This window comes from Gobio gobio (genome assembly GCF_949357685.1).
Source record: "Gobio gobio genome assembly, chromosome: 18".
NCBI classification, from domain to species: Eukaryota; Metazoa; Chordata; class Actinopteri; order Cypriniformes; family Gobionidae; genus Gobio; species Gobio gobio.
In genome coordinates this window covers 29542244-29562970 of record NC_137111.1, presented here as the reverse complement: position 1 = coordinate 29562970, position 20727 = coordinate 29542244, and the positions used below count along the sequence as shown (strand labels likewise).

Sequence of the window (20727 nt, the reverse complement as noted above, 5' to 3'; positions counted from 1 at the left end):
ACTTGGAATGTCACCTCGTTGGCGGGGAAGGAGCCTGAGCTTGTGCGGGAGGTCGAGAGGTACCGACTAGAGATAGAGCTGGACAGACTCGGCAGACCCAAACGTACTGTGAGGGTCTGTTGGGAACGTTTGGCCGAGCCCCCTGTCAGAGAGATCTTCAACTCCCACCTCCGGCAGAGCTTCGACCGGATCCCGCTCGGAGCTGTGGACGTAAGGTCTCCGGTGCCTGTCAAGGCGGCAATACCCGAACTCGGTGGTGGACACCGGAAGTAAGGGATGCCGTCAAGCTGAAGAAGGAGCCCTATCGGGCCTGGATGACTTGTGGGACTCCGGAGGCAGCTGACAGGTACCGGTAGGCCAAGCGGACTGCAGTCCAGGTAGTCGTGGAGGCAAAAAATCGGGCCTGGGAGGAGTTCGGTGAGGCCATGGAGAAAGACTATCGGTTGGCCTCGAAGAGATTCTGGCAAACCGTTCGACGCCTCAGGAGGGGGAAGCAGTGCCCTACCAACACTGTTTACAGTGGAGATGGGCACCTGTTGACCTCAACTGGGGATATCGTCGGGCAGTGGAAGGAATACTTTGAGGATCTCCTCAATCCCACCGACTTGTCTTCCGTTGAGGAAGCAGTGGCTGGGGACTCAGAGGTGGACTCGTCCATCACCCGGGCTGAAGTCATCGAGGTGGTTAAAAAGCTCCTCGTTGGCAAGGCACCGGGGGTGGATGAGATCCGCCCTGAGTCCGCCTCTGGACTGGCAGACCGGGGTGGTGGTCCCTCTTTTCAAGAAGGGGGACCGGAGAGTGTGTTCCAACTATAGGGGGATCACACTTCTCAGCCTCCCCGGGAAAGTCTATTCCAGGGTACTGGAGAGGAGAATTCGGCCGATAGTGGAACCTCGGATTCAGGAGGAACAGTGTGGTTTTCGTTCCGGTCGTGGAACACTGGACCAGCTCTATACCCTTTCCAGGGTGCTGGAGGGTTGATGGGAGTTTGCCCAACCAGTCCACATGTGTTTTGTGGATTTGGAGAAGGCATTCGACTGTGTTCCTCGTGGCATCCTGTGGAGGGTGCTCTTGGAGTATGGGGTCGGCCGCCCCCTGCTTAGGGCTGTTCGGTCCCTGTACGACCGGAGCAAGAGCTTGGTTCGCATTGCCGGCAGTAAGTCAGACCTGTTCCCGGTGCATGTTGGAATCCGGCAGGGCTGCCCTTTGTCACCGGTTCTGTTCATAATTTTTATGGACAGAATTTCTAGGCGCAGTCAAGGGCCGGAGAGTGTCCGGTTTGGGGACCACACGATTTCGTCGCTGCTTTTTGCGGATGATGTTGTCATGTTTGCCTCCTCAGACCAGGACCTTCAGCGTGCACTGGGACGGTTTGCAGCCGAGTGTGAAGCGGCTGGGATGAGAATCAGCACCTCCAAGTCCGAGGCCATGGTTCTCAGCCGGAAAAGGGTGGATTGCCCACTTCAGGTTGGTGGAGAGTTCCTGCCTCAAGTGGATGAGTTCAGGTATCTTAGGGTCTTGTTCACGAGTGAGGGAAGGATGGAACGGGAGATTGACAGACGGATCGGTGCAGCTTCTGCAGTAATGCAGTCGATGTACCGGTCTGTCGTGGTAAAGAAGGAGCTGAGCTGTAAGGCAAAGCTCTCGATTTACCTGTCAATCTACGTTCCTACTCTCACCTATGGTCATGAGCTGTGTAGGTCCACCTAACAATGCCTGGTTGGGCCAAACAAGATTAAAAAAGCGCATATTTCAACATCTTCAGTGGCACAATCAGTAAAGCATAAGGCTTTAAGGACCTTGGTTTTGATGCAATCGACCCGGGTTCGAATCCGCCTTTTGCAGAGCTCGCTCTTATCCCTTTTCCCATCACATATCACATCGGAAAGGCATTTACTTTGAATAAAATTAAGGAAATGTTCTAAAAGTGGAAATAAAGTGCCTGACTAAATGTTTAATAATAATAAAAACATTTATTGGGTAGGGGTAGGGGTAGGGTTAGGTGTAGGGAGGGCTTTTATTGTCCCGTTTAAGGCGGCATCCATTTAATACTTTTAATAAATATAATAATTTACACTCTATGTTATCATTGCATCCTGTTAATGTAGAACAAAACTGAGGTGCAAATAGTGTGTATCTGTCAAAATAAAGTGAAGAATGTAATTACTATTAACACATATTGCAAAGAAACGCTACTTTTATATGTTGTAAATAGAATATATCACTGCTTTCACATAATATGCTATTTCACTTAGTAAATAGCATCTACAGCTATTTGCACTTAGTGTAAATATCATCTCTAGCTAAGAAAATGTTATTTTCACTTAGTGTAAATAGAATCTAGTTGCTATTAACACTTGGTGTAAATAGCATATATCACTGTTTGCAAATAGCCGCTGCCTTTATTTAAACAAAGATACAGTGAAACAGTAATATTGTGAAATGTTATTAATTTTTTTTTATTATTTTAGTATATTTTAACATTTTATTTATTCCTGTTATGGCAAAGCTGTATTTTCAGCATCATTACTCCTGTCTTCAGTGTCACATGATCCTTCAGAAATCATTCTAATATACTTTGCTCAAGGAACATGTCTTATTATTATCAATGTTTAAAGCATTAGTGTTGTTGTGCAGTTAAAATAGCATTTGTTTAAAATATCATCTCAAAGGACTCCAAGTCATGGAGGTTCATTGGTCAAAAGGTGTGTAAACCTTGATTGTTACATAATATTTATTTTTATACCACTGGGACATGATAATCCTAAAAGTCACCACGTGTGCATTTTCAATCTCAGTGAGGGACTGACTCTTTAATAGGGTGTCTCGTAGAGGTGCCTTGGGCTCTCTGGTGCAGCTGCATGCTGAGACTTTCACATTCATTACTTAGAAATGCCTAAAATACTTCTGCAGAATATCTCAGACCCTCTTGTATTAATATAAATGTCTAATTAGAATTACTCACATCCATTTCAACTAAAAATGATGGCTAAATTCAATCTCTTAATGCAACAAAAGTAAAGTTTTCTCCTTTTTTCTTTTTTTGTGTGGCATTAAGATATTGGGGTTGTGCCTTATCTGTAGTTTATTCTTTATCTCATGCATTCATTTGTTTTATTCTCTGCACGTGTACTGATGTGTATCCTTGTGTTTTCTGCGTGCGATTAGCCATGTTCATCTGAGCATGATGTCGTCACTGTTCTCTGTTCTCTGCAGTTACGTCACATCTCCATAGTAACTTCCTGCCGCATGTGTGTGTGTGTGTGTGTGTGCAGTGTGCATTCTGGCTCGCTGCACAGGTAATGCCATTTCTGTGCAGCATGTCAGAGAGAAACACAATATTTCCAATGAAGCACAATGAAGCACAATGAGCCAGAGCTTTGCTCACTCTAATGGAGCTGCTACTTTCCTCTCTAGCATGTGTTTAAGGATAGAATCTGCATGGTTAATTGCTTAGCTACGTTGTTGCGTTTTAGCCCAGTTGAGTAAGAAATAAAGGCTAGGGGCAAATTCTCTAAACAGTTGGGCCATTTTGGCGAGCGAAAATCACACATGCCTAATTCTTTTTTTTAAATCTAAATGTGATAAAATAGGGTTGGACCATATTTTTAATTAAACCTTCATTTCTTTTCTGCACTTTATTCACAAAACTCAATGCTAGTTGCTTTCTGAAATTAACATTGCTATTACCTATAGTAGGTAGGCAGTAAATTGAATTGTATTTAAAAGAGATAATCATTTTGATCATCAATTGATCATGACAGCATTTATAAATCAAATGATGGAGAAGTGTTTTTACAGATGTACACACATGTATAGATGAGCACACTTTCATGAATTTAAATGTATCATTCAGCATTATAAGATAATGGCATTTATGATACTATTTTATTGCTGATTTAAAATGTCATTGAAACAATCTATTTTTGTGATTTCAGTCTTTCTCCATTCAGTTCATTGGCTGTGTATACAGTATACCAAGATTCACTCATATTACTAGGAATGGGAAAAAAAGCAGTGTACAAAGTCCCGCCTTCTAACTAAAATAGCCAGTCAGCAATTGGTAAAGTCATTGCGTCACCGCAGCTGCTGTTAGAAGCTCCAGTTCCCATAGAAACAATCTGCGCATACACATGCGCTTTGGTTGGACCAACCTGAAATATATGCTTTCAAATGCTATTTGAGCCTAAGAAATCAAATTGATTGGACAGTTCATGTTAGATTGTGTAGCTGATTTGAAACGTTATTTAAACGTTATTAAAAAGCTTTTGAGATTTCACTATTTGGTCTTAAATGCTCAAAATAGCTGCCCGGAGATGTTGCAAATATGGCCTCAGAGCGAAATTACTTTTCTTCAAAAGGGACAATGCCCCTAGTCTGCATCCTCTGCAATCTAACACTCAGAACTAGCCTGCAAAATCAAGAATTGCTGTGTTAATATTGCTTTCAGTATGGATTTTGTGAGCACATTTGTGCTAATTTACATAATTCCTTTAGTGAATCGGGAGCTAAAACAACAGAAATATTGTGTTCATTTATTTGGATCATGTACCTATGAACTGTCTGTGTGGCTCAGTTTTGTATTTATCTTGCTCGTCTCTCATGTCCCAGACAGATCGCGGCTGTCTCTTAACTATGAGGAAGACACTAAGGTGTCACATTTTCCAAAAGTGTCACAACCGTCTTCACTTCACTACATGATTCTTTTGACATCTCAGGGGGGCGATGAATTATTAAACAGTTTTTGCTAGGAATGTCAGTGCCTGGATCAGTTTTTTTTCCCCTTCTTTTTCTTTTTGTTGATGAAGACAAACTCAAGTTTCCTATCAGTGCCAAAGAAGAAGAACGGGGTGTTCTGACGCTCCTTCCAACCAGATCCCAGTTCTGTATCACTGTTCGCGTCACATCACAATGTCAAAATGCGTCACGTCACAATGCACCACACAGCCCCGAAGACCCATCGTGAGTGCTGTTTTTTGATAAATATAGAGGTTTTATTTATAGCGACTGGAGCGGTAAGTGGGGGCCAGTGCTCTGAAAAGAGCGCTCAGGAAGACAGTTAAGCGGAGTGGAGTAAGGGCAGAGGCGCTTGAGGACAGAGCGACCCAGATGACAGTGCTGCCAGAATAATCACCCCCTCCCAGACAAGCCCGGGCTGAGGCGCTGCTGCAGGAGCGTTCGCCTCGTGATGTCATTTGTATTACGCCTCGGCCTAACTCCGCACCACAGACGGCCCTCATGAATATTCTCCAGCTGACTTTCGGGGCTCTGTTGCTCACAGTAACGCAAATGAGAAGTGGAGCCTGTGATATTTTAACAGTATGTAACACATTCCGGCTCACTGTGTCCCTGTGAATGCGGTGTGAATAGGAGAAATCACACAGTAATACTGGGCTGGACCGGTCAACACTGCGAGGAGCCCAACTTAGATGCATGACTCTGAGACTCAGCTGCGTTGTGGATTTTAGTTTGTATTATAAGTCTGGCTAATAATAGGTGGGAAAAATGTTGCAATTCTCACGTTGACATTCAGGGCCAATGCATTTTCAATGGGCATCAGTCATTTGTGGATATCTAGAAAGTCAGACTTTTCATTAGCCATCTCGACTCAGTTTTGGTTAAGAGTGTCACATCTACCAACTGTTTTGGCTGATATCTTGTTCTTCTGTCTGAGCTCTGTGGATAAAAGCATCTAGTAAATGAATACATGTAAATTACTGTCACACTCACGGATTAATAATAACTCACAAGCTTCTTTCAAACTTTTCCGTTTGAATGTATGTATTATTTTTGCTGTCAAACTTACATTCAATACACAAAATTATCTGCATAATTGCTTTTATTCAGCATGGACCTGGGCTTGACATTAACTTTTTCGCTCACCAGCCACTGTGGTTAGTGGTTTTCCAAAGTTACTAGCCACTCAGCATTTTTACTGGCCACAATTTTGCTGTTTGGAAATTACATTTTTAATGATTAAAGTTGACTTTGGCATGATTAAATTACTTTTACTTGATTTAGAAGATTTAAAACCCTTTCAAACTTTCAAATGCAGAGTGACCACCCAAATCAAGACCACATTGTATATCAGCTGGTATGTGCAGGTGGGCAAGGGGTGGGCAATATGAGCATAGGCTAATATGAGAAATGTAATATGATATTAATTATTTTTTATGCTATATAAAAGAACAAATAAGCAAATTAGCAAATTACAAAAAAAAAAAAAAAATTCAGATACAGTAGGTTTATATAATATGAATACATTTATTTAACATCTGTAGTTGTTTGATTAACATTAATAACAGACAGGTATTTAATTGGGCTGCATTTTGACATCTTAAACAAAAATATTAAGCAGCACAACTATTAACTGTTAACTGCACAATGTCAATATTGATAATAGTAAGACATTTTTCTTCAGCACCAAATCAGGAACATTCAGCTTTGCCATCAGAGGAATACATTACATTTTAAAATATATTAAAACAGAAAACAGTAATTTTAAATTGTAATGATTTTTCATAACATTCACCAATAAATGCAACTTTGGAGAACACCTGACAAGAGACCAGAGACCATTCCTTTATGCAGATTTTCTTCAGATCCTTTATATTCCCAGCTCCATGTTGGTGGTGCTTCTCTTCTCTTCCACTCATTTTCTATACAGTTCAGGTCAGGGGACTGGGACGGCCATGGAAGAAGGGACGGTTCTCTGACACATTTCTGTGTTAATTTTGATGTTTATTTTGGATCAATGTCCTGATGGAAGATCCAACCATGACCCATTATAAGATTTCTAGCAGAGTCTGTCAGGTTTAGATTTTTTATTTGTTGGTATTTGCTAGAATCCATGATGCCATGTATCTGAACAAGATATCCAGGACATCCAGCAAAAAAATAGACCCACAACATTAAAGATTCAGCAGTATATTTAACCATGGGCATGGGGTGCAACCCATTTGGTGGGTTTGCTGCCAAAAAACTCTTGTTTTAGTTTCATCTGACCGTAGAACCAGGTCCCTTTTGAAGTTCCAGTTGTGTCTGACAGCTGAATATGCTGGAGTTTGTTTTTGGATGAGCGAGGAAGATTTTTCTTGAAACCTTTCCAAAAAACATGTGGTGATGTAGGGGTTGTTTGATATATATTTTTTTATGCTTTTTGACCCCAAGACTCATCTAATCTCTGCAGTTCTCCATATATGATCCCTGGAGAGTCTTTGGCCACTCAAACGTTCGTCCTCACCATGCATTAGGACGATATAGACACACGTTTTCTTCCAGGCAGTATTGTAACATCTTTAGTTGATTGGAACTTTTATTATAATTATTTATAGCCCTGATGGTGGACATAGAAATTTCCGGTGCTTAATTTTCTTACAGACACTTTCTATTTGGTGAAGCTCAACAATATTTTGCTGCATATCAGAACTATATTCTTTGGTTTTACTCATTGTGATGAGTGGTTAAGGGAATTTGGCCTTTGTGTTTCTTCCTATTTATACTCCTGTGAAACAAGAAGTCATAGCTTGACAATTTCATGTTCCTAGTCACCCTGGTATGCAAACAAATGTACTTCAGAGATATTTTACTCATAAAAAAATTGTGGCCAGCGTGTTTTGGAGAAAAACATTTATTTCATAATGTGAGTTTCACCCCACTTTCAATTCTTTTACTTCAATGAAAAGTTAGATTTTTGCGAATGTTTTGAATGAAAGATCAAAAGGATAAACAATGCAGATTTATTTTTTACAGCCATCTTTGATCATATTTTCAAGGGATGCCAATAATTCTGATTACACAATATATATTTTTGTGTGTATGTAATTTATTTATTTTAGTAAGGGTTACCTTGCAAGAGGATTGTCACATTGTAGCCAGAAGCCATATCACCCTGTAGCCCAAGACTGGTTTCCCACTGAAGCTATGCAGGGCTGAGCCTGGTCAGTACCTGGATGGGAGACCAACTGGGAAAACTAGGTTGCCGCTGGAAGAGGTGTTATTGAGGCCAGCAGGGGGTGCTCACCCTGTTGTCTGTGTGGGTCCCAACACCCCAGTATAGTAATGGGGACACTATACTGTAACAAGCACCGTCCTTCTGATGAGACGTGAAACCGAGGTCCTGACTCTCTGTGGTCATTAAAAATCCCATGATGTCCTTCGATAAAGAGTAGGGGTGTAACCCCGGCATCCTGGCCAAATTTGCCCATTGGCCCTTGTCCATCATGGCCTCCTAATGATCCCCATATATATATATATATATAATATACACGATTGGCTTCATCACTCTGTCTCCTCTCCACCAATAAGCTGGTGTGTGGTGGGTGTTCTGCCGCAATATGGCTGCCGTCGCATCATCCAGGTGGATGCTGCACATTGGTGGTGGTTGAGGAGATTCCCCCCTTCTATGTAAAGCGCTTTGAGTACCCAGAAAAGCGCTATATAAATGTAACAAATGAGTTATATCTTTTACAACCCAAATGTTGGTGAATCTAGCCATGGTTAATGAAAATGCTTTTCCTATGTGTTTTGCAGGTTATAGCCTCTCCAGTCTCTCAGTTGAAGACAGTGAGAAGTGGGAGAGTCGCAGGCTTCTGCAGGACTTTGACGTTGACAGCAACTACACAGATGAGGTGCAGGTGGGGTCCAATGCTGAAAAGAACTGCACACCGCCTGGTAAGAGATTTAGCACCACACACACACACAAAACCTCACACAATCTACCTGCTCTTTTAGTTCAACAGCACAGATGAAACTGGAAGATGATTGTTTTTGGTAAGGAACTTAGCATGACAGATGACTAATGTCCCGATTAACTGGAAACAACATCACAATGTGATTAAGTCGTGCGAAGTTTCACTTCTGAAATAGTTTTTTCCACATTGGGATGTGTATCAGGCTTCTTTGAACCTCACAATCAAGTGATGCTTTTTAAAAATGAAATATTCTCATGTTTCTTATTTGTTCTCCGCCGATTTGTGAGTTCACAGAGGTGTTAGTCCTGTCATCAGTAACTCGGACACTAACCCTTTTGTTGCATTCTGAGTGAGTAATCTTGCTGACACAGACTTCGCTATTGTTCATTTTGGGGCTCGCTGCAGGCTAGCGAACATAATGTGTATTTCAAACTATAGAGACCTGTGAGCCGTGGCCAGGTCAAAAGTTAACAATGGATTTCTGGTAAAGTTGAGGACCAGACATGTCACCTAATTAAAACATTAACCTCTACACAAATGGGGTCTACGAAAGTAAAGCTGCGCTCAGAAAAGACAGTCCAAATGTAATAGAATTCTATCAGCTGCTATGGCTGAGTTTGATTCGCAATTTGGTTGATGCCTGTACCATCAAGCATGGTAAACACATTCACACCCACTTTTAATTTCTGACAGAATTAGTATAAACAATTTGATGTTTCCAATCTGTTCCTCATTATTTTTCCTCGTTGTTATTCATTGTTTATTTGCACACTTGGTGTAGATATGCTGTGTAATTTGATTCTCTAGGCTACACTGTGCTCCACACTCTTGGACAATATGAAGAGGTCAATTAGAACAGGTCTGAGGGAAAGGCGAGGCTGAACAAAGGGGTCATCGATACTCTGTGGGTCTATTGATTGACCGCCTCCCTCTTCTTTCAAAGCTCTCCTCTTTCCCCCCTGCAAAGTGTTTACCATAGACAGGGAGCTACTACAGCACACCGTTAGTATCTGATTCCATTTCACTACTCAGTTTGTTTGTTGCTCAGGAAGTTCATGTTTATACAGTAAGCCTTTTGTATTTTATATGTTTTATATAGTGGCCCCAAAAAGTATTTGAACATCAAACCCATAGACATTTATTTTTAAAACAAATATATGCTGGAATTTCAGCTTTGCCATCAGGAAATATGTGTATTTTATTATATTTTAAAATATATTTAGAAAGCAGTTATTTTATATTGTAATGATTTTTCACACTTAATGTTTTTCCTGTATTTATGATCAAACACTAGCCTGATATCATCATACTCAGATTCTAGTCAGAATATGACTCTGATACTGATCCATTTATTTTTAAAACAATTATAGCACAAACCGTAATAGCAAAACATTCCACAAAATTAAGTGTGAAACTAGAAATACGTTTTGAATTATAAAATAATATACATCAAAGCTTTGGGGTCGCTACAATTTTTTTAATGCATTTAAAAGAAGTCTCTTGTTCTCACCAAGGCTGCATTTATTTAATCAATAATACAGTAAAAACTGTTGTGAGATATTACTGTTACGTGGTCCTTCAGAAATCATTCTAATATGCTGATTTGGTGCTCAAGAAACATTTTTATTATTATAATATTGGAAACGGTTGAGCAGCTTAATATTTTAGTGAAATCTGTGATACTTTTTTTCCAGGATTTTTTGATGAATAGAATGTTGTTTGACATGAACTTATTTGAAATTAGGCATCTTTTGATCAGTAAAAAAAAAAAATTATATAATTATAATATATAAAATATATATATATATATATATATATATATATATATATATATATATATATATATATATATATATATATATATATATATATATATATATATATATATATATATATATATATATATATATATATATATATATATATATTTTTTTTTATTTTTTTTTTTTTTTTTTTTACTGACCTCGAACATTTGAACGGTAGTGTATATTGTTAAAAATAATGGTTAGAAATAATTGCACAAATGGCTCAAAAAATGTAAAGCTGATTATGGGAATTATTTGAGTGTTATTTGTTTGCAGATGCCACTTAGTTTGATATTTTGTTTCTAATGCAATGGAGCTATGCATATATTGTTAAATGTGGCTAGAGTGTACTCCACTAGAGTGGGGCCACTGTATGTCGTAAATACTGTTATTTTATATGTGTTGGCTTGACTTTTATATTTTATATGTGGTTAAAGTAGAAAAAGGGAGTGTTTTAGGCTTAAGGGAAACACGTAATCTGCAGTAAACTCATAAGAATGTCAAGTCTTATGGATAGTGAGATAGAGCAAAACTTATGATTTGACATCTGTCCAGAAATAAAACAGAGGAGGTCATTTTCCATGGGGAGCCATTGTATGTACAGTGAGCTCAGTGTGTTACGGCCCGGCTCTGCTGTTATGAGGTGTAAAGGGAGCAGCTTTGCGTCCGTAACACAGCGTGGCCTGCCTGCTTTTGTTTGTGTTTTTTTCTGTGGGCGGATTTGGGTGAATGTTTCCAAGTGGGGTCCTGGTGTTTTAGGAGGCTGTGTTCCTTGCCAAGCATCTCCTTGATCTTGCCGTTAAAGAGTGAGCTGTGCTCTTAAGCTCTCGCTCGTGTCCAGATGCCCGCTCCCCCACCCGTCTCTAACACCAGCCTGGCGCCTTGGCACAGGCTGAGGGTTTCCTTACTCTGCTGTTTAAAACTATTCTTCCTTTAATACAGCTGTAGAAGTCTACACAGTACACTAGAGAATACGTCTTACTCATATCTTGATTATTCAAACCTGTTTTTTGCTACACATACACAAGTGTTGAGAATAACAACAGCATTTAAATGCATGAATGAAAGCCCTATGTTATCATTGCAAACTACAGGAGTCACTCCTGAACTTGTGATGCCACGTTTTGGTCTCATTGCTGCAAAAAAGAAATTTTGACATCGCTTAACACAGACAAGGCTTAAGCCTAGTCCCAGACTAAAATGCATGTTTGAGCTATTTTAACTAAAAGCAACTTGCACTGACATATCTTAAAATATTTTGTCTCAAGATGCACACCAGTAATGCTTTTTTCTAATGCACTTTTATAAAAAGCTACTTAAATGCCCTAACTGAACTAAGGCCTGATCCTGGCTTAATCTAGGCCCTGTCTGTGAAACTGGGCCTAAAAGCATAGGCTATTTTTGACAAAGTGATACTAGACTGGAGACCTATTACTGTGCCGTGACAGAGGGACCTTGTTTTGCCTTTAATGTCAATACTTTATTCACCAAGGTCGCAATAAATTGATCAAAAGTGTAATAATTTCTATTTTAAGCAATAAGTTGAAAATAATAAATATGCTTTTTTTTCATCAAAGAATCATGAATAAATGTATCATGATTTTCCACAAAAATATTAAGCAGTACAACTTTTTTCACAATTGATAGTAATACAAAATATGTCACTTTATAAGAAAATCAGCTTATTAGAAATATGAAAGACTGGAGTAATGGCTGCTGGAATTTCAGCTTTGCCATCAGGAAATGTGTGTATTTTATTATATTTTGAAATATATTTAGAAAGCAGATCTTTTATATTGTAATGATTTTTCACACTTTTAATGTTTTTCCTGTATTTATGATCAAAAACTAGCCTGACGTCGTCATACTCAGATTCTAGTCAGAATATGAGTCTGATACTGTTCCAATGGGCTGTTATTATGAGGCGTGTTTCGACCGAACCAGGAAAGAAAATGCCTCTGCACTCAATTGGATAGACCTACAACCAGTCAGAGCAACGGAATAAGTGACATATGTTGAGTGACACATAGTTGTCAGCAGAACTCAACTGCATGCACACTGGAAGAAGTAGAAGAAGAAGATGAGTGGAAACGATATTTGCTGGTGTTGTAAAAAATAATTTAAGGATACACGGAGTACTTCGCAACACAATCATAATTTTTGAGAGAAATAGTAAAGGTGAATGAATGCATATACGAACTCCATTTAGGATTAGAACGAATTCAACCCAAGCGCTCTTTGGTGACGTAGATGATTACGTTACTGTTGATCATCAGTCCATCATCGTATAAAGCCCGCCCTGACAATTTGATTGGTCCGAACAGCTCTAGGTCGAGCATAGTTGCTCCACAACGGATCAAGTCCAGACCGAACTTCCCAACCTCAAATGTTGTGGCAGGGGATAAATTCGGCTGGCATCCAGGCTAATCAAACACTATCAAACACTATATATTGTAATCTATGTATTATAGTTTAAAAATAAAACAATTGTTAACTTTATAAATGTTTTAATTATAATAATATTTAATGATATTAATGTTGCTTTTATGTGCAACGGCTTCTGACAATGTATTCTCTCTTTCCTTTCCTTTATTGGGCTTAGAAGGTTCTACCGTGAATCTTTAGGAGTTCTGCCTGTGCACATTATCCTCCTCGGCACTTCCTGAATATTTACAATTGCATCATAACAATCAGACAAACCGTCATTAGCTTGATTACTGAAGCTAATGAGCTGTTAATTATCTCTTCATCCATCAACTCCCATTGTCTGACACACAGCATTTAATGTTGCGCAAGCAATAACAGTGACTGACTGGAAGCAATGCTGACGCATTATGACCTTTGAACCAGTCAGAATTTCAGAATTATCATTATTTTCATTGTGTTCATCTTATTATATTGTGTTCACTTCCTCTAGCTGAAGTGTGCTCCTGTTTTTGTGTTTCTATCTACGCAGTTGGACATTTGGCTAGCAGATGAGTCATGTGACCTGACCTTTGAGAGCTGTGCTGACATTAGGCTTACGACAGAGAGAATACTTGGACGATCTGACCGATGATTAAAATGCCTTCTCTCACCTTTTTTCACCTGTCTATTCTCTCTTTGTTTCCTGTTTGCCGTTGCCATGCTGATGTCCTCTACAGGAAGACCACCATGTTATATTTATCTTTTCAGTACTCACCTGAAATATCTTTTTTATATATATTTCTGGCATTTAGTCACATGAACTGAACAGAGTTTAAAATAATTAGTGCTATTAAAGGCATAGTTCACCCAAAGGTTATTATTGTTAACTAAAACTAAAACCATAAAAACATTTTCATTACTTGAAATAAAATTATTTCAGCTAGTTGCAAAGGCAACATTTCTCATTTAGCTCAAGTTGAAGTACTAAAATAACTAAAACTAAATCAACTAAAGATAAACTGATGAAAAATATACAAATTATAAAGATAAAAGATTAAATTGACAAAAACGCACAAAAAATTTAATATATATCAAAAAAGTCTAATTCAAGAGTACAGTCACATAAAAGCCACAAGACAGAGAAGGGACAGAGAGAATGAATAGAGATGTCCAGAAAGAACAAGAAACAGCGATTAATCTGTGGGATGCCCATGTTGCGGTGCTGCGTGGGTAGTTTGCCAGGCGGCGGCCCTCTACACGCATTGACACAACACACATGCATAGTGTAGAAAACAAACACGGCACATTATGAAAGATGCATTTCAGCATGCGGCACACAGCTTGGACATTTAACCACTTTCTACCACTTGAACTTTCTACAGCTGTTCATGGAAAGCTGCAAAGTGAACTAACTTGCCATTTTTGGTTCTGCACAATAATAAAGTCTTTTGTCCTGCTCAATAATGACATTTTTGTGGTGGGAGACGGAGTTTTTCCTCTTATGTCAGTCATATTTATGTTCCTCTTACGAAGCAGAACTGCTAACATGTCAGACCTCTTCTGTGTCTACATGAATCCTACTGTGTCCACTGAAGACAAATGGAAGCAGTCAATGTTCTCATAGGAACTCCTGATTTGGAGTTGTGTGCTCTCAAATGGCCTTTGTTTACAGTTTACACCTCCCTCGCCTCATAGGCTCAGTTTCAGATCTCTTTCTCTAGCGATTTGAGCTGCATTTGCACAATCGGTGTAGAGAATGGACTGAAAATGTGCTTACTATACGCTTTACCGAAACGCCAATATTGCAGTTATAAACACAGTTTGTCTCTTTTGCAATTGTCACTCACTCTTTCTCTCTTTGTTTCTGCATTTTTGTCATACACATACACAGCAAGAATGCACCATATAGCATATTGGATATTGACCATTATTAGATATTTTTTTTTATTTACACTAACATTTTGGGTCGGTAAGATATTTAAAAAAAATATTATGCTCACCAAGGCTGCATTTATCTGATCAAATATACAGTAAAAACAGTAATATTGTAAAATATTATTGCAATATAAAATAGATGTTTTATTTTAACATATTGTAAAATTACATTACTCCAGTCTTCAGTGTCAAATAATCCTTCAAAAATCACTCTAATATGTTGATCTGGTGCAAATTATATTACATTTCTTATTATTATCAATATTAAGGAAATAGTTGTTCTGCTTAATTTTTTGTGGAACACATTTTTTCATGATTCTTTGATGAATTGAAAGTTCAAAAGAACAGTATTTATTTGAAATAGAAATATTTTGTAACATTATCAGTGTCGTTACTGTTACTTTTGATCAATTTATTATTATTATTTTTAAGTAATAAAACTAAATAAAAAATCTTACTGACCCTAAACTAGTGTATCTGTATCAGTCAATAGTGGATGTTTATTTGTAAATGTTCACTTTTAACATAAGTTCTCTTCAAGTTAGTCTGTAAAAACACTAATAATTTATTAACACTGTTAAATGTAATCTTAAGGATTCTCAAAATAATTGTTTCATACTGTACATTTTGTAGCATTTAAAATGATTTTAATTAGTATTGTGCGTTATTTTTAATTCATTTTGACAAACTAGTACATACAGTATAGTAAACATTTGAATAAGTTATTGGACATAACATTAAAATAATTATCGATCTGCAAGAATTTGCTCAGATTTTATAATAAACAATGTTTTTAGCAAGTGTTCTTCGTTCTTAGTAAATTCCCCACATTTGTTGTTGTTGTTTTATTTTAGTTTTTTTATGCTAGGTAGAACATGAGAACATCTCCAAGGAGATCCACAGATCTTCTTCCACTTTGCTTCAAAGCCCTATGCTTTGGACCAGCCTTCCTCCTGCCACAAGTACAGAGCAGAGAAAGAGATCCCTTAAGATGTTTTAGTTTCCATGTTTTACTTTACCCATGCTCTTTCTCGCTGACTCTGAGCTACCCATCAGACAAACAAGTAACTCAAAGCGCATCACTCAGAATAAACAGGCTTTCTCAGGAGACATTCCCTGGTGGCTCAACCTGGATATTTTAGACAGGCTCAAACAGATATTTGTTGTCCTCTTCGCTGTGACTAACCAGGTTTTCCTGTGACTCTAGTCCCTTTGAGGAGAGGTTTCTGGGAAATGCTGAGGCAGAGGATTTAAAGAGAGAGAGAGAGAGAGAGAGAGAGAGAGAGAGAGAGAGAGAGAGAGAGAGAGAGAGAGAGAGAGAGAGAGAGAAAGAGAGAGAAACGCATCATGCAAGCATGATTCGTTGAGGGGATGTTAATTTTTTTAAGTCAAGGCAGGCTGGAGTTGGTTAAATTTATATTGTGCAGGTTAAACTGATTCTATATTGTTAAGATGTCAAGGCGCTAGGTGTTGTGAGTTGTTGACAGGACGTTGCTGTGTGGTTGCTAAGGTGTTCTATGCTGTTGCTAGGTGGTTACAAGAGTGTTCAGAGTCAAATGAGTCCATAGCCAAGTCTATATGATATTATCATCCCTAAGATTTATTGCTTCTCAGTGTAAATGTATGGGTATTTTGACACTTTTTTCCCCCCATCTACCAGGCAAAAATAAGTTGGACCCCTTAGTAAGTCTCACTTTATGCAAGGGACAATTTATGCAGCAGAGTTTAAAACGTATGATAGATATATATGAAATATAAAATATAAAATGGATATAAAATCTTTTTGAAAGAAGTCTCTTATTAGCATGGCTGTATTTATTTGTTCAAAAAACAGTCAAAAGTAATATTTAAAATGTAATTCATTCCTGTAATGGCAAAGCTGAATTTTCAGCAGTCATTACTCCAGTCTTCAGTGTCACATGATCCTTCATATTTTTGTTGAAACGGATAAAACATTTTTTTTCCAGGATTCCTTAATGAACAGAAAGTTCGAAATAACAGCATTTATTTGAAATAGTAATGTTTTTTAACATTATAAATGTCTTTTTGGTGATCAATTTGATGCTGAATAAAAGTATTTTAAAAAATCGTACATATCCCAAACTTTTGAACAGTAGTGTATATGTATATATACTTGCATGTGGTTTTATTCCATTCTGTTTCCTGTGGGAATAGCCATGTCACTCCATTACAACGGTCTACATCACATTACCAGTGTGTGTTTGGAGTTAAATAAAGCATGCATGTTGAGTGTTTTACTGTGGAGTTGTGATGTAACTCTAAATAAAGAATGGCCTGCGGACAGTATGACAGGCTGAGGACAGTGGTAATGTGGATTCAGGAGGATGCACTGGCCCGAGGAGCTCTGTCACATGTAGAAGAGAAGGTCAGAATGTGCAAGACTGTGTGTTAGTGTGTGTGTGTGTATGCGCACATGAGGGGGGTTATGCACATTTGTAAGGAAAATGCATATTAATAATATAGCTTTAAATATATATATATATATATATACTGTATTTTTAATGCTGAAATATGTTTTCAGAAACACATTTTTTAATATATATATTTATTTAGGCTTTATAATAAAACAATATTTTATTCAGGTTATTAAAAGGTTAATAGTGAAGTGAATCAACAAAAATGGATGTTAGACATTTACATTTATTAAACATAAAATGTTATGCGTTTTTCTCTTGCTGCGTGAGGTATCGGGCGCGATCTGAGCTACCTGTTTAACCAGGAACTGGCAGATATATTTTGGTAAATTGTGTTATTTCCCGCTATTCGAGGACTTTGATGTCTGAATGCTTGGATGACTAAATGCACACGACACAAACATATTGTTCACACACATGAATTATGCTCAAAGTAATGCAGATGAATAGTCTTTGTTCATGGATGTACACAACCTAACAAGGCTTCACATATCGGTAAGACTGCTGAAAGAAAGACGACAGCAAGAAAAAGATATTACATTGAGTCCAAAAATGTTCATCCCTTTATTAGAATGTCTTTTATGCCTTTAATGACTCGTTGTCAAATTACACATATTATACATTGTCATTGTGTTAAAGTTGGAGGTATGATCTTTCCACTGTGAAGGGGGGATGAGGGTGGGAGGTGTGTATGTGTGTGTGGGGGGGGGACTAAATGTCAAATTACTCAGTGCAGTGACGACAAAGCCTGCTACACGCGATGTGTCGCTGCGAATCAGAATCTATTGCTTCTTCTCTAAGGGTGTATCTGTTTTTGTGTATGTGGGCTTGTATACGCATTTGAGCTTTACTATAAATGGACATTGAGATGATGTTGCACAATGTTGCAAATTTCGCCAGTTCCTGGAATAATTTGGGAACGCCACATCAAATCATGGCAGACATTGTAATCACTCATGCAAACTCACAGTCATAATCTAGATGAGGGCAGAGAAGGGTATGATAATGTGTGTTATTGTGCATATAAGAAACAATATTACTCTTTGCCCTCTGGGCGTTTAGATGACATCCGCACCTGCATGAAATCTGGGTTTGCGTCATCTTTGATGATGAAATTGTGGTTCAGGCTTAGGCTTGATTTACTGTAGCTGTAATCTCATCTCTCAAATATTTACTTCTAGCTATCAGAACCATTCCCCAAAGCAAGTCAGTTTCTGAGGAAAAGCAACCCATGTATAGGAAAAATTAACATGGTGTAAAATGCTATTGAGCTTTTTGAATTAAGTCCTATTAGACCAAAATTGCAGTAATTTTGAACATCAGTTTCTTTAATTTGTCTGATGTGTGCATTATTAGTGGAATTGTGAGATAAAAATGCTATATGATTAAAAGTGATCTATGTAGGTTTAAATATCTCTATAAAGTTTAAGGTGTGTAGGCTATAGCAAATCGATTTTAGGGTGTAGCATATAGTTTTAGAGTTAGCGTGTAGAATATGGTGTATAGTTTGTAAGATGTGACATATCATATAGCAAACACAGATCAGGCATAACATTATGACCTAATATTGTGTTGGCCTTCCTTTTGCTGCCAAAACAGCCCTGGGCCGTCGAGCCATGGACTCCACTAGACCCCTGAAGATGTGCTGTGATATCTGGCACCAAGATGTTAGCAGAAAATCCTTTAAGTCCTGTAAGTTGTGAGGTGGGGCCTCCATAAATCGGACTTGTTTGTTCAGCACATCCCACAGATGCTCGATTGGATTGAGATCTGGGGAGTTTGGAGGCCAAGTCAACACCTCAAACTCGTTGTTGTGCTCCTCAAACCATTCCTGAACCATTTTTGCTTTGTGGCAGGGCACATAATCCTGCGGAAAGAGGCCACAGCCATCAGGGGAATTTTTCCTGCTTCCAACACATCAACTTTGAGGACAAAATGTTCTCTTGCTGATATATCCCACCCACTAACAGGTGTTGTGATGAAGAGATAATCAGTGTGTTATTCACTTCACCGGTCATAATGTTATGCCTGATCGGTGTATAAGGTACTGTACAGTGTGTAGCATGTAGTCTGTCAAGTGTAGAATATAATGGATGTAGTGTATAGCTCGTAGGTTGTAGTGTTCTGATACGTATGATACGTTCACAGAGTATTATAGTCTGCAGCATGTAGTGTAAAGGGTGTAATATTAAGTGTGCATGGTGTAGCGTGGAGTGCGTAGGGTCACGTGTAGCATGTTTCTGCATCGTGAAAGCATTTGCAGATCTGTCAATTAATTCTAGGGGCCAGAAAAAAGCATAACATAGCATGCGTACTCACACAAACAGCAACAACACACACCCCTGCTGTAAGCATGTGAACACGCACGCATCCACGCACTCACATTCCCACAGATGTTGTGTGGTAGTGGTGTGAGGTTTTCTTGTCGTTGCGTGGGTCTGTGTTCTGACTCATGTAGTGTGCAGGTACCTGCGAGCCGCTCCTTCACAAACACAGTAATGAAGCATTAACTTTCAGCATAGCAGCCTAGGGTACGTCACTCTCACAGTATCACTCCAGCAAGCGTCCCGAGGAACCACCACGGTTGTTGAACCTTGTGACACCTGCGGGGACGTTCTCATCAGTTGCTCGAACATCTAATTGGTATTTCTCGGCATGATTTGCTGTGTAACCCGAGCAATAAATCAAAGTTAACATAGACATCTTTGCACACCATTAATCTCATTAATGCAGTTTTTCCTTAATAATGAAAATCAATTTGAACTGACTCTAGACATATTTGAGCTGCCTCTCCCAGGGAGGCTTAAATGGATAGCCAAGGACAGCACCTCAAGGGAAGCATGTATTTTGATAAATTGAATTCACCTCAAGGTCACTGAGAATTGTCTTGAGACACTAAACCCACTGAACTTCCTGAACTATCAAACTCCTCATGTCTCTTCATCTCCTCAAACTCGTGCGCATTAGAAATGTTTCCAGTACTCCAGTTTTAAAACAGAAGTTGTGATATTCTTTTTTTTTCCCTTACTGTGACGTATATCTGAGTGAAACAATTTCTCGAACAAGAACATTTTTTATGGCGGGACTTTGTCTGTCTGGAATTGATTGGATCGTTGAGGTTTGCTATTTCTGTGATCTTATGTGAGTGACGGGTTGTCCTGTCTTCTCACGAAAACAGTTGTTAGAGAAGAGAATAGATATTGTTGCAAGAAGGAGGGGAAGTTATTTTGATTAAAGATTACAATGGCACATGCATTTAAAAAATAAATAATGATGTGCAAGGATAAATAATTTATAACAAATACCGCAATATTCCATGAAAAATATATCAAAATTGTCCTTTTGAAAGGTAGTGTTAAACATGGATTGGAGGGGAAATCACAATATATTCAGTGTTTCAGTGTTGCAGCTTGTGTGATTATATGACATTAAACACCTGCAATATTGTGTAAG

General features: G+C 38.5%; 1 protein-coding gene across 2 annotated transcripts in view; it reads left to right on the top strand.

Moving 5' to 3' along the window:
* The window catches only part of slc24a3 (solute carrier family 24 member 3), a 116908-nt gene that overhangs the window by 17884 nt on the left and 78297 nt on the right, over nt 1-20727 (top strand). For both annotated transcript variants that reach the window (XM_079843363.1, XM_079843364.1), the window contains exon 2: nt 8533-8673. In XM_079843363.1, the coding sequence (XP_079699489.1) occupies nt 8533-8673 (141 nt within the window). The remainder of the gene's footprint in view (nt 1-8532; nt 8674-20727) is intronic.